The sequence below is a fragment of the Artemia sp. Qi Xiang Cuo genome, chromosome 1, assembly GCF_049724085.1.
Source record: "Artemia sp. Qi Xiang Cuo chromosome 1, ASM4972408v1, whole genome shotgun sequence".
Taxonomy (NCBI): domain Eukaryota; kingdom Metazoa; phylum Arthropoda; class Branchiopoda; order Anostraca; family Artemiidae; genus Artemia; species Artemia sp. Qi Xiang Cuo.
The window spans coordinates 99809322-99823900 of record NC_142794.1 but is presented as its reverse complement, the minus strand read 5'-3'; the positions used below and the strand labels follow the sequence as shown (position 1 = coordinate 99823900).

The 14579-nt window shown below is 36.7% G+C and overlaps 1 protein-coding gene across 1 annotated transcript in view; it reads left to right on the top strand.

Annotated features, from left to right (window-relative positions):
• LOC148956991 (glycine receptor subunit alpha-2-like) overlaps positions 1-14579 on the top strand; it is a 210468-nt gene that overhangs the window by 127229 nt on the left and 68660 nt on the right. Inside the window, exons 4-5 of the mRNA XM_089092734.1 lie at positions 11435-11661; positions 14204-14286. Of these exons, the coding sequence (XP_088948860.1) occupies positions 11435-11661; positions 14204-14286 (310 nt within the window). The remainder of the gene's footprint in view (positions 1-11434; positions 11662-14203; positions 14287-14579) is intronic.

Genomic DNA, 14579 nt, shown 5'->3' with positions numbered 1-14579 from the left:
ATTTTTTCTTCTGAACAAATTGTTGCCGTAATTGTGCGGAATACTGACGGTATTTTTCTGTCGGGTAGTGGTAACGTAGTGGCATTCTCGTGCTATGTGGCCGACATGATTGCAGTTATAGAACCGTAGTCTTGTGGGGTTAAAGGGCTGAGAACGTACTGTTCTCTGCCTAGCGGGTTCTGGCGTTTTGTTTCTTTGTGCTACTGGGGAATTATCCCTTGAAAAGAAATTGGGGGATGCTTGATCGCCCTTGAAAATTAGGTTCGCGTTTGAGTCACCTAGGCTGTTTATTTTTGCATTACTATGATTAGCAACCATTTTATCAACTTCGATTAGTAACTCTACCTCTTGGACTGCAAGATCCAACGTCTGAATATTCTTGGATATTACTACTCTATATAGTTTTGGGGCTAGCCCTTGCAAAAAGGTATTTAGTATGACTTTTTCATACAGTTGCCCAGAACCACTTCCTTATTTTTATTCTACAGAAATGAGTATATTATCCAGATATTACCTTATATTTTGTTAAAAATCAAAGTTCACTACTCCATGTTTTAATTTATTTATTGAACTTGTTTCTATAAATCTCTCTTTGAATGCTTTTAATAAGTCATCAACCGTATTTATTGGCAAGTTGGCGTTATTTCCTATGGTATGCTCGACCTGTTTTAGAAAGGTTAAGGCTTGGCCTCTTAATCGTAGAAGCAGCATGTCTGTTAACGCTCCAACGTCTTTTTTCGTTAATTGTACAAACTGGGTCAATTGGATATTAAATTTGTCAATATCTGATTGACCAGTGTATTCCGGGATAGATTTTGCAATCTCTATATTTTTGTGACTAACTTTTGCACTAATAGTAATTAATTTAGATCGTCCATGTTTTTTTTTTTTTTGCGTTTATATCAACTTAAAATTTTACTTAACCTATTTTGGGGTAGGCTATTATCTCCTATGAGATATAAGGGGTTTCCTATCGTAGCCTAGCGGTTCTAGGCCTAATCAGTTTTCTTATATGTCTGTATCTTTCCAAAAATTTAAATTTGAATTACAAAGTTTAAATAGCCTAATTAGTTCGCAGTTTTCTTCCAATTTCAGGCTGCACCTTTTGTAGCGATAAAATAATTTATATTGTGGTAATGGGAAGATTCACTACTGTGGTGATAGAGATTTCTCCTATAGCGCCACTTATAGCGCTGAAGATTGTGTCAACTAGGCTAGCGCCGCTCTCAATTAATGAGAGAAAATTGAATATGTAGACATACAAATGTGGCTTCTTCTTTCTTGAGCTATCTGGAGATCAGATTCCTTTGGGAGCATTTACCTTGGAGACTGGCGAACTAATTACCTATTATCGGACTAGACTCAGACATATAAGAGAAATAAACACATATAAAAAGACAGTAGATTTAATGAACTTACATGTTTAGTTGTACAGCAACGGGTCACTTCAGTGACAATAATGGTGACCGAGATTATTTGCTGTACTAACCGTTTCAGGTCTCAATTGAGATTAAAATTAAAAAACGCATTTACCCCACTCCCAAACGCAGTTCTTTCGTCCTGCGCTCTAGGGACTGCCTGCCATTGGCTCACGTGCCCCAAGGACGGGAATCCTCGTCCAATAATCTCTTAAAGATATTTCAGATGATTCAGGAGTTCACACAGTGTTTTGCTATTTAAACTTCCTTATAAATGTTATGCATTGCAGTTTTTTTTGCTACAATTATCTTAGCGAAATTCGAACGACTAGCGCCGTTGTCTGACTGAAGCTAGAAATGCAATTTCTCTTTTTGCTGATTAAGGACTTTTCATTTTTGCGACTAGATTTAGCTTAATTATAAGAAATCGGAATTATCTTTAGAAAGGAACTTTATTTTGGTATTTCAAATACATCACATCTTACTCATGGTACACAGAGACTCGTGTTATTAGTAACCGATACTCTAGAGAAAGGACCTTTGAAAGTTAAAGTTACCCACTAAAAGTTAAAAGGCTGAAGAAATTTGAATGACTTTTAGAAAAGAGTAAAATAGGCATGTGTGTTGATGAAAATTGTAAACCATCAAATTGAGAGCATCAGAAAACCATCTAGCCAAACTTTCAAGCCACTATCTATAAACTTTAAAAAATGTATATTTTTATTCTGAGCAGGATGATCACATATGTTTGTTATTTTCTGTGCTTTTTGATTTTGTTTTCCTCATAAGTATAATCGCATAGGTTTAACCATATAAAAATAGCAAAGAATATCGGTAGAAGGCTCATTTTTCCAGAAATCTAAACTACCTTTAAATTTTATAAAAAAAATATATATATAACACCCTTGCAAAGTGGCATTTTCTTCCATTTTGTCGTGCAAAACCACACTTTTGGCCAACAGAAGGCCAAAAATACAGTATAGCGAAAAGCATGTTGTTAGTTCCGTTACAATAAGAAGCTAAGACACTTTGTGGGCTCTTCGGAAAACGTATAGGTTAAATCTTTTTTAGCGCCAACTTGTTTTTGCTAAACCAAATTGTAAATGTGACAAGGGTGAGTAAGAATTAATTTCTGTCGGAAGCAAAATACTTAGTCTTTGGACTCTTGGTCCTGATTATCAGATAAATGCCTTTTTTGCAAGTTTAAATTCACATCTAATTTCAATTTCAATACTTCAACCCTGGTCCTAGCATTTCATTAAATATGTTTTTGCCCTTTTAACATTCTATTTCGGTCAACCCACTACGAGACGTCTTGAAAGAATCCCCTGATTACGAAAAGCCTCTGAAAAATGCAAGATGTTGATGACTCATGCAGGTATAAAATTAGCTTGCAAAATCAGCTTGTTTTGTTTGATTTCAGTTCTTTCGTTCGTTTTGTGAAGTTGACCTGAATAGCATTTGACCTGAGTAAGCATTTGACCTGAATAGTATTTGACCTGAATAAGCATTTTTCTACTTTTACTTTTGACTTCGTTTTGAAAAGCCTAGATAGAGTCTAGAGAGAGCGAGAGGGTAGAGATTGGTATAGGCGAGGAGGTCTTAGATTACACGAAATAGCTTTCCACAGGGAAAGTAAGATTTTTAAAAGAAGAATTTTGGGCTTGATGCCGTGGGCCCCTACAGTGGCACATACGCCCTATATAGAGTACACTTGTCGGACCTCTTACTGATTATAGCAGTGGTAAGCCCACAACAAGAATACCAGTGAGGGAAGAACTTAAAGAAACCTTTGCCCGTGTTGACCGCGATTAGTACCATCAATACTGCATTAATAATACACACTAGTATCATCAGTAGTGGCACTGGAGACGCTGTGCTACATATATTGGCAGCACTAGGAGACAATTCCTGGCAGCAGTAGCACTAACGGTACTATCAAAATACTGATAGTGAATTGAAGACCTATTTCAGAAGATACAAATTAATTTAGCCTATATAGTAGCATATAAACAATGTTCAGGGCAGCAAAGAATTAATAACCCTGCTACTAATTGAAAATTTGACGAGCCTGGCTCTACTTAGGGAAAACGGGTTGTATGAGTAAAAGTACCTTTGAAGAAAGGTGAATTAGGTACAGCTTAATGAAAAAATATTAATTGAAAAACAAATAAATCGACCGTCTTCGCCGGAATAATGAGACAGTTTTTGGGTTTTGGTGAATGAAAAGAAACAAAATTCAATTAATTGGGTAGTTGATTTTAGGCGAACTGAGATTGTAATAGTGGAATATCTCCGTATTAACAAAAAATAAACAACAGAAAAATATTGCCAGGTGTAAGAATGGACAACAGAAATAAAAGTTGGTTCTGAGAGTAGAATTTTTGGACTTGGAGATAAAATTCATGATTGAAGTTTATCAGCAAAAGCAAATTGAGGAAAATTCATGCGTAATTTTGATAGGAAGGGGAGGTAAGCTTGTCCTTATTGGGATAATCTGCCTAGGTGGAAATTACATCTAGTAATGAATAACGTTTATCTAGTTCGGATACTTGGCTTGTGGCGTAGGGTAATCTCCAAGTGGGATTTTAGTCGAGCTAATCCGTTAGCAGAATATTTGCACTTTTGGTCAATTAACTTTATTGCCAGCCCTGCACCCTGATATTTCATTTTTCCGAGATTTATTTCAGTCATCGAAGAATTGTTTGTAACGAATTAAATTGGTATTCGCTAATTGAGTGTCAATATTCCCAGTTATTCAAGAGGCTATTAAAGCATCATTTTGTGGGTGGCTGATAACTCGTAATTGTATTTGCAAAGATAATTTCTTTCTTTGTTTAATAGTATTTGCACATCGTTATTTTATTTGGCAGTAGGCCTAATTGTTGAGCTTGCCATGATTGGTTTTTTAATCAAGTTATATTACCAACAAATATCGTCCTTAATTTCGTATTCTATAGAACTTTATTAAAATCTTGGAAGAAAGATAATGCCATTTGAGCATGAAAGTGTCCATCTTCCGGACTCACAAAGACTAACAGAACTGGTTCTAAAGGAGGTAGCTCGCACTGAGGTCATAGTAAACGGAAATCTACCTTCAAAAAGCTTTTTACTGGAATGGAAAGAAAGAGATACCATTCATAGAAAGGCAGACAAAAGAGCAAGAGAGGCTGAAGAATGGGCAAGAGAGGAGGAGAAAAGGACTAGGGAAGCAAGTAGAGAGGTAGATGAAAGAGAAAGAAAGCTTCGTATCGAGGTCTTTAAGGAAGACCACCAGAAATTTGTAAAACCATTAAAGATCTAATAAAAGTTCGATAATAATCCGAAGAGTAACACTTTATTAAAAGCAGCCTAGGGGCCCCCGGTAAGCCAAAATAATTTTTCTAGGGATAGATTACGAGAGAATAAGACATGTCACTCAGTTATATATTTCTGTATATAACTTATATAGGCCTAGTCAGTGATTTACACATATTTATAATTAGGAGTCTAAATTTATCACTGAGTCATACAAGTCTGTCTATAAATTAGACAGTCCTAGTCATTGATTTGCACACATGTATTGTCATTATACTAAATTTTTGCCTCATTTAAACCGGGCTTTATTCGCATGAGGTAGTAGAAGTAAGTGAGTTACAAATATTTTATGTATTAGGCTAAATATGTCACTGAGTTATATATTTCTTTATATAACTTATACAGGCCTAGTCAGTGAGTTACACATATTTATAAGTAGTAAGTTAAATATGTCACTCAGTTATATATTTCTGTATATAACTTAGATAGGCCTTGTCAGTGAGTTACACATATTTATAAGTAGTAGACTAAATATGTCACTGAGTTATATATTTGTGTATATAAATTATATAGGCCTAGTCAGTGAGTTACACATATTTCTAAGTAGTAGGTAAAATATGTCACTCAGTTATATATTTCTGTATATAACTTAGATAGGCCTAGTCAGTGAGTTACACATAATTATAAGTAGTAGGCTAAATATGTCACTGAGTTATATATTTCTGTATATAACTTATATAGGCCTAGTCAGTGAGTTATATATATTTTAAGTAGTAGGCTCCATATGTCACTGAGTTATATATTTCTGTATATAACTTATATGCCTAGTCAGTGAGTTACACGTATTTATAAGTGGTAGGTTAAATATCTCACTGAGTTATATATTTCTGTATATGACTCAGAGAGGCATAGTCAGTGAGTTATAGATATTTATAAGTAGTAGGTTAAATATGTCAGTGGGTTATATATTTATAAATATATCTTATATAGGCCTAGTCAGTGAGTTATATATATTTATAAGTAGTAGGTTAAATATGTCACTGAGTTATGGCCTTTGCAAAACAAAAGTGATCCGTTTATCTGGCCTCCCCCAGGCCATTCAGCGTGTCCCCAGGTGGCGATAGGGGAACGCTCTACTGATATGTAGGGTACCTCCATAGGAGGCTCGGACCAAGGGGGGACCTTGTCCCTGGGGGTCCATAATAGAAATTGGGGCACCCTCGCCCGGGGTTATAAATACAGGCGGAGGAGGAATAAGGCCCCTCAAATGTACACTCAAAAGGGCCCACTGGTTTGTCCACAAGTTCCATGAGTTGAAAACCTTCTCCCAGCAATGGGTTAAATTGCATGGTGATGCAGAACACCATCGCGGGAGGATCCTCTATAGGAGGACAACTTCGGCAGGGCGTAAGATCCAGACCTATGGACACCAGCCTCTGCAAAGGGCTGCCTCGACCCTTTCGGGGTACCTGAAAGACTGGGGACCTTGCGGTCAACTCTATCCCCACTTGAGGAGTGGTGCCCCTCAAGGAAATTATAGCCTAGTAAACGACACAGCATTCTTACGGGATTCTGACTAATGGACAATTCTTCTGGGATTGGTATGTTTTGATGGGCGTCTTTGGGCTGAAAAACCTCTTCCTAGCTAATTTATCTATTACGGGTTGCCTCCCCGTAGTAGCATAATATTTGTAGGCATGAATATATAATGAGTCGGAGGTAATAGGCTTGAGATTGGCTGTGCAGGATTTCGACTCCTGTTGATAGAAGAGCATCGCCAAGTGCTGAAAACCATGTTGTGACCAAGATGGGCCAAGGATTGCAAAAAGCCTCCATTCAACTGGAGATCCCAGGGACTTCTTTCTGTCCGGTTCTAAGCCGGCTTAAGAACGTCGTGTAGACTTGAGAAGATATGCGATCCCCGTCCTGCACTGGTATCCGGGATCATTGCTTTTCCTGAGGCGAAAAAAATTTCAATGATTTAAAGAACATGAAAATTGGAACTTGTAATGTTACGACATTAAAAAATGACTATCATATCAACATTTTGACTGATGAATACAGACAATTTGAACTGGATTTATTAGGAGTTACAGAAACTCATATCCCAGGGGTAGGAATCATGAAATTAGGTGATATAGAATTCATTTACTCAGGCACGAAGGATGGGGTACAGAGAGATGGAGTAGGGCTCATGATGAATAAGGACGCTGATAAGTCCTGTTTAGGTTGAGAAGGTATTAATAATAGAATGCTAATTGCTCGTTTTATGACTAAAGAGCGCAGAGTATCAGTTATAGTAGTATACGCCCCTGTAGAACCGACTGATGGAGATACTAGTGACTCAGATGAATTTTACTTACAGTTACAGGAGCAAATAGACAAGGTCCCAGGTAGAAATATGATGTTATTACTGGGAGATTTTAACGCCCAGGTTGGTAGAAATAAGGATAGATGGTGTCCCAGCTTAGGTAAATTTGGTGTAGGAAAAGAAAACAGTAATGGATACAGACTTTTGCAATTTTGTAGGTATAGCAATCTAGTTATAACCAATACGGTGTTTGGTCATAAAATGGCTCATAAGCTAACATGGTATTTACATGATGGTAAGACAGCAAACCTTATTGATTATGTTATAGTAAACCGAAGACTGGCAGGATCAATACAAGATACTAGGGTATATAGGAGTGCTGTTATTGATGTTAAAAGTAAAGATAAAGCTGAAATTTAAAGCTGAAATATCGGAAGGTAACTACCTCCCGGGAAGTTATGATGTTAGTAGACTCAAGGATGAGAATTTGAGAGAAACTTTCCAGGAACAGTGGAGTACTAAACTTGAGAGTTTAAAATTTGATAATGTGGAAGATGGTTGGAATAATTTTAGAAAAATAATTTCTGAAGTTGCTGAAGGTGTATTAGGGAAGAAAGCTAGAACTGCAGCTAAGAATATTAGTGAAAAAGCTTTATGTTTAATAGAAAGGAGAAAGGACTTGTACAAGAATTTTCTGAGTGATAGATCGCATGAAAACAAAAGAAATGTAAAGAAAGTGGAGAAAGCATTGAAATATGAACTAAGGAGGTGTGAAGTGGAGGCCATGGATAAACTTGCCGAGGATTTAGAAGATGCAGCTAGACGGCATAATAGTAAAATATTGTACTGGCACGTTAACAAATAGAGAGGTAGTAGTCAATCCGGACTTGTCCCAGTTAAAGATAGGAATGGGGTGGCAAAAAGCGATAAGGAAAAAGCTAAAGCGAGATGGGCCGAACATTTTGAGAACTTGCTTAACCGAGATAGAGTTGCAGGAAAAAATATAGAGGAAAATGAAAAAGTTTTTGATACCTTGGATGTGAAGGAAGATTTGTTTTGTGAGGAGGAATTAGCAACAGTACTAAAAGGAATAAAGAATAATAAGGCTCCAGGTGCTGATAGGGTAGTAAATGAGTTTCTTAAATATGGTGGCTCTGAGGTTAGAAATAAGTTATTGAAGATTATGAATATGATTTTTGAAAAAGAGGAAGTACCTAACGATTTTAGGAAAACCTTAATTAAGCCACTTTATAAGAAAGGTGATAAAAGTGAGTGTGGTAATTATCGAGGCATTAGTCTGGTCTCTGTAGGTAGCAAATTGCTTAGTAATATGATACTTTTTAGACTGATAGATGCTGTAGACAAAGTTTTAAGAGAAGAGCAGTGCGGTTTTAGGAAAGGTAGAGGATGTGTTGACCAAATTTTCACTCTTAGGTTAATAATTGAGAAGTGCCTAAGTTTTCAAACACCTTTGGTCCTCAGTTTTATAGATTATGAGCAAGCGTTCGATTCTGTTGATAGAGGAGCTTTAGTAAAGGTTTTATCCTTGTATGGTATACCAGACAACTACATTAAAGTGATTAGTGCTATGTACGAGAATAACACTGCTGTGGTTAAGGTAGGAAATGAGGTTAGCAGCTGGTTTTGTATTAAATCAGGAGTTAAGCAGGGTTGTGCTATATCCCCCTTAATATGGATCATTTTGATGAACTTCGTCTTAAAGAGCACAGAAAAGGCAATGGAACACCATGGAATCAAATGGGGAGGAAAAACTCTCCTGGACTTGAATTATGCTGACGATTTAATCATCCTAGATGCAAGTGTGAGCAAAATGAATGAAGTTTTAGAGGTTTTGCGAGTTCAGGGTGCTAGTATTAGTTTGAAAATTAATGTTAGGAAGACTAAGTCACTAAGGCTAGGAATAAGTGAAGATGAAAAGTTGACGTTGGGTAATGAAAAGATTGATCAGATGGGCAGCTCCAATTACCTTGGTAATATTATTAGTAAAGATGGTGGGAGTAGTGAAGACGTTGAAAGTAGAACAGACAAGGCTCAGGGTGTTTCTTCACAATTAAAAAAAGTCTGGAGGAATAGGAAGATAAGTCTGTAAACCAAGATTAGAATCTTAGAAGCTACAGTGATGACAGTGGTCAAATATGGCTCTGAAGCATGGACGCTCCGAAAAGCGGATGAAGATTTGCTAGATGTTTTCCAGAGAAATTGCTTAAGGATTGTTCTGGGTACCCGGCTGACTGACCGTATTTCAAACAATAGGCTATACGAAAAATGTGGTTCAATACCGCTTTCTAGGTCTATAATGAAAGAAAGGTTGAGGTGGTTAGGGCATGTTGTGCGGATGAAGAATGACAGAATGCCGAAGATTGTTCTTTTCGGCCAACCATCTAGGGCTAAACGGAAAGCAGGTCGTCCCCGTCTGGGGTGGGAGGACGTCATAAATAAAGATTTAAAGGAAATGGGAACTTCGTGGGCGGGTGTAAAAAGGGAGGCTTTGAATAGATTGGGGTGGATGAGGAGCGTGCGTAGCTGTGTTGGCCTCAGGCGGCTTGGCGCTGCGATGAGTTGTTAGTAGTAGTAGTAAGACGCATAAAAAATTTAATTCCTAGTCGGAAAAACATGTCAGGTCACTGACTAGGAGGGAAGGTGAAGCGACCCATAAGCCAAAATGCACGGCGAAGCCACCCTGTCAAAAACAAATAGTTGATATTCCAGTTCGGAATGTTAGTAATCCGTTAAAATGCGGTTCTCCAGATAGTCGAATATGAGGCACCAACAAGTTGGCACCATGATAAGGAACTCAGTCTGGCGGAGAAGAATCAAAAACAATTATTCGTAAGCACTTTTACTCATATAGTCCAAGAAATTTTAGTTCAATACGGGGAACTAATATGGAAATTTAATTCCCATTTGATTCAGATCCCTTACTGGCTATAATTGGGGCAAGCCAACATCAACAACACCAGTGAGGGCAGACCTCGTAGAACCCGTGGCTCATCTCGACCGCGACACCATACATTAGTACCATCAGCAGTAGCACCGGTGACGCTGTGCTACGTACATTGGCGGTACTAGGAAGCAAATATTGGTGCCAGTGGGTGTCAGAAAAAAAATACTGGTTCTAGCCGGATGTCAGAAATAAGAAATAAAAAATTAGCATGATAACGCTTAATAGACTAAATAAAGCATTAAGAGAAAAACCGTGTGACTTTAGAAGAGGAGAGGATGTGTAGAACATACCTTTCTTCTTAGAGTAATAATTGAAAATTGGGTGAGCCATCGTACCTCTTTACCCTCAGTCTTATAGATTATTCAGAGGCACTTGATTCAACTGATAGAAACCCTTTAATGAAGGTAATTTGCTTGAATTTCATAATACTTAAGCATATTAAGGAATTAAAAAACAAATAAGTTTTTTCAACTGAAAGTAAAGAGAAACGTTAAAACTTCATATGGATAAAAATTATCCCATATTGAGCTCCTTCCTCAACCCTCCTTATTTACCCTAAATTAAGGTATTAAAGCTCACAGAAAATTCCCCCGAAATCTTCTCTCAAAATTTTCTCGGATCAATAGTTTTATACGATCATCCCTGGGAAAAAATAAAACTAATAAACACACGTCTTTGATCTTTCTTTGGGCAAAAAAATTCCATATTTTTGTGGATAAGAGCTTGAAAACTCTATAGTAAAGTTTCTGATAGAAAAACTTAAAAACTTTGTGTGTCGATCTCCTGATTCACTGCGTTCAACCGGGAGTGCAATGCGTGGTTGGAGGCAAATCACCCGACGCTTCCCTTGTTTTTCCTTCAGATTTCTCCAGGCACTCATTTAGAGCTGGTTCGACTCTGGCTGAGCATACAGAGTCACACTAATGACCCCGTTCTACACCAAATAACCAACGTTACCAGGACTTGAACCCCTGTTCTCAGGATTTCAATGTCAGTGCGCTAATCACTCAGATTCTCTGATATGCTCAATCAAATGTTGTGCTTTTTAGTAAGACTTGATCCTTTGCTGTTTTTTCTCCATTTTCGTGAGAATAGGCTGGAAAATTTAGGTTAAGATGATTAAGCCTAAATTAAGAATGAGTGAATATAAAAAGCTGATGCAGGGGATCAATATGGTTGACCTAGCAGACATCTCCACTTACTTGGATAGTATTATTAGAATATATGGTGAATGCAGTTTGTGGATTGTGTAGAGTCTCCCATGGCATGCTTTACTGATCCGAAAAGGGGGATCTTCATAAACGGTCTCCCACCCCTTCCCCTTGACATCTTGAGAACACTACGATTCTTCCTGACAGCATCTAATATTTTCATAAGATTATCCTATGCTTTTCATTTTTTGATGTACTAAACAATACCTATTTTAACCTTATTTTTTCCCAGACGTACGCTGCTGATATTTTCTTTGCTCAAACATGGAAGGATCACAGACTCAGACTGCCAGATAACATGACTTCAGAGTATCGGCTCCTCCCCGTAAATTGGCTCAATGACATGTGGCGCCCTGACTCATTCTTCAAAAATGCCAAAAAAGTGACATTTCAAGACATGACTATACCCAATCACTACATTTGGCTCTATCAAGACAAAAGTATTTTATATATGGTAAAGTAAGTACAGACATTTCTTCTGTGAGTGTGAAAACAAATTTATATGTATTATATTTGGAACATGATCAGTGAATAATCCTTTCTGAGGTTGAATATTAGTATTTTTTATTTTGACAAAATTTTCGTGTGCCAAAAAATAACGTGTTTTCTTGAACAAGCCTTTTTACAGGGGGTTTGGAGGTCCGGTTATCCTAAAACACATTTTTTGATGATTGAAGAATTCGCAAAGTTGACTAACTTGGTCTCGCCTTGAGACATGAGCACCTCTCCCGAGGATAAGCTATTGTATGTAGGACTGCTGCAATTCCCACGCTACTAGCAAACGTTGAACATCAAACTTGCATTTGTAATTGCTTTTGCAGAGTACTAATTTCCAGTAAACTCTAATTATGATAAAGTTTTTGCTCAGATTCTAAAAATACTAAAAGACTAGTGCTGCAATACATTGTACTTTTAATAATCCAGTTGTGGCCAAAGGAAAAGAAGGGGGTACTCTAGATGTGGTCAGAATAAATACTTAAAGACTATAGCTGCAATACATTGTACTTTTAATAATCCAGTTGTGGCCAAAGGAAAAGAAGGGTGTACTCCAGATGTCGTCGTAATAAATACTAAAAGACTATAGCTGCAATACATTGTACTTTTAATAATCCAGTTGTGGACAAAGGAAAAGAAGGGTGTACTCTAGATGTCGTCGTAATAAATACTAAAAGACTATAGCTGCAATACATCGTACTTTTAATAATCCAATTGTGGTCAAAAGAAAAGTAGGGTGTACTCTAGATGTGGTCTGAATAAATTGCAGAACATATTTTAAAACGGAAGCTTTATGGGGGACATCGAAGAAGAAAATAGTAAATAGAGTAGCCAAGGAAGGATCATACGCAATTTGGTCTGTATTTAACAGATCAGTGTTGCGATTAGTTCCTGGTAGTAGGAGCAGTTGTATGGTCTCAGATATTTCTTCCCTCATCGTTGAGCTCAGCGTATTGAGAATCTAGTTACTAGAATCTAAAGGTTCTCATTCACACATTCCTTTTAGTTTTTTGAACCAATTGTACTTTCATGGCACTTTACTACCAGATCGTTTGAAGCAATTTCCCGCACTCAAAAGTGTTTATAATCCAGCTTGTCCCATCCTCCTTTACGACAAGTTCTGCTGATGCCCATGATTGAGCCTTTCAACTTAACTTCAAGGTTGAATGAATTACTATTTCTTCGGTACGATCCCCATGTGTCACCTATCTTTTCTCCGTAGTAATTGAGTTTGCGGGAAAAGATTTCCCTCGGTCCTGTCACAGGAAACCAATTATATTAGAAAATTCAATGACACCATAATAAAGCGTAAAGTATACTTTGGAAGATAATTATTAGACAGAAAGTAGGTATATAGCAAACTAACGGTATTTTGTTAAAATATAGCCTGTAGCTTTTACAGAAAATAAGAAGCCAAAATTTTCTAGAATTGAAGTCCTTAGAAGCAAAAAAGAATGTTTAATTAGAAAATTTTCCATGGAGGGGTGAAGATTGGACAAAGATTTCTCGATAGGAGTATGGAGAGATTTCCAATTTAACATTATACGTTTATGATGGGCTTTCTTAAGATTAATACTATAAAATTTTGACACTATGTTTTTGGATTGCATACCTGAAATCAAGATTTAAGATTTCTCGATAGGAGTATGGAGAGATCTCCAATTTAACATTGTACGTTTATGATGGCCTTTCTTAAGATTAATGCTATAAAATTTTGACGCTATGTTTTTGGATTGCATACCTGAAATCAAGATTTCACATAGCCGTTAGTTCAATGTTTTGTGCTAGTGAGTTGAGAAAAAATTATCAATCAGGCTATAACTATTTGAACTAGAATCTGTGATAATAGCTTCGTTATGTGAAGCCATTCACTATAAGTCTTGGGCTGTTCATTTTTTGAAAGCACTGAGTTTAACCAGTTACCTCACAGGATTGTAGGCTAAAATAAACGATCTTTCTAAAAATATTTCATTTGAGCACAGAGAAAATAATTTGCCTATTGACAGTGTTAAAATTCTAGTTCGTATGAGCAACTTCAATTTTGTTAAGGTAAATTAATATTAAATTGCCTTTAAGTTTCTTAGACTGTTGTTTTGGTTTCTTGTGCTTAATTAAATGTTCCACTAAAACTAAGATTAGTCTAAGACAAATTTAGCTGTTTTCGGCACTCTCATGTCACTTTCCTTAATGGTACAAGTCTAAATTGTATCTTCTTTAGACTTTCCTGTCCTTAAAATTGAAAAATTTTGTGTTCTGTCTGTTTTAATTCTCTGTCCTTTTCATTACCTATCCGTTTTTTCCTTACAAAAAGTTGAAACATCGAAGGAAACTATTCAGAATAAGTATTTCCTGAAAAAAAATTGCAAGTCCATAACCTGGAAAAGCATTTATTCCATTTTAGCTGTACACACAGGAATTCATTTGCTGCATAAGAATGCTTAATAATATGTGGTTATATTTTTAGATTGAGTATTTTGATTTTTTTTTTTTTTTTTTTTTTTTTTAGATTGACTCTTATTTTATCCTGTGCAATGAATTTCAAAACATATCCTCATGACACACAACAGTGTGCAATGCAGATTGAGAGCTGTAAGTGGAATTTATTTCTCTTTTTTACTCTCCTAGCTGTTGCATCCTTTTATTGCCTTTCCTGCTTTTTTTTTCCCCCTATTTCTTAAAGACAAGTTAAGAAGGCAAGGTAACTGCCATTTAAACAGTTGCTAGGAAATCCTGTTCAACCTGTAGAAAGAACTGCTGTTGCAAATGTTATTGTTGAGAGGCAAAAACATGACTGGAGGTCTTGTTGTGACGTGGCTTTTTCAAGGAGGGACGCCCTATAAAGAGATTAAATCCTGGAGGAACTAGGTTCCCTAATATAAAAA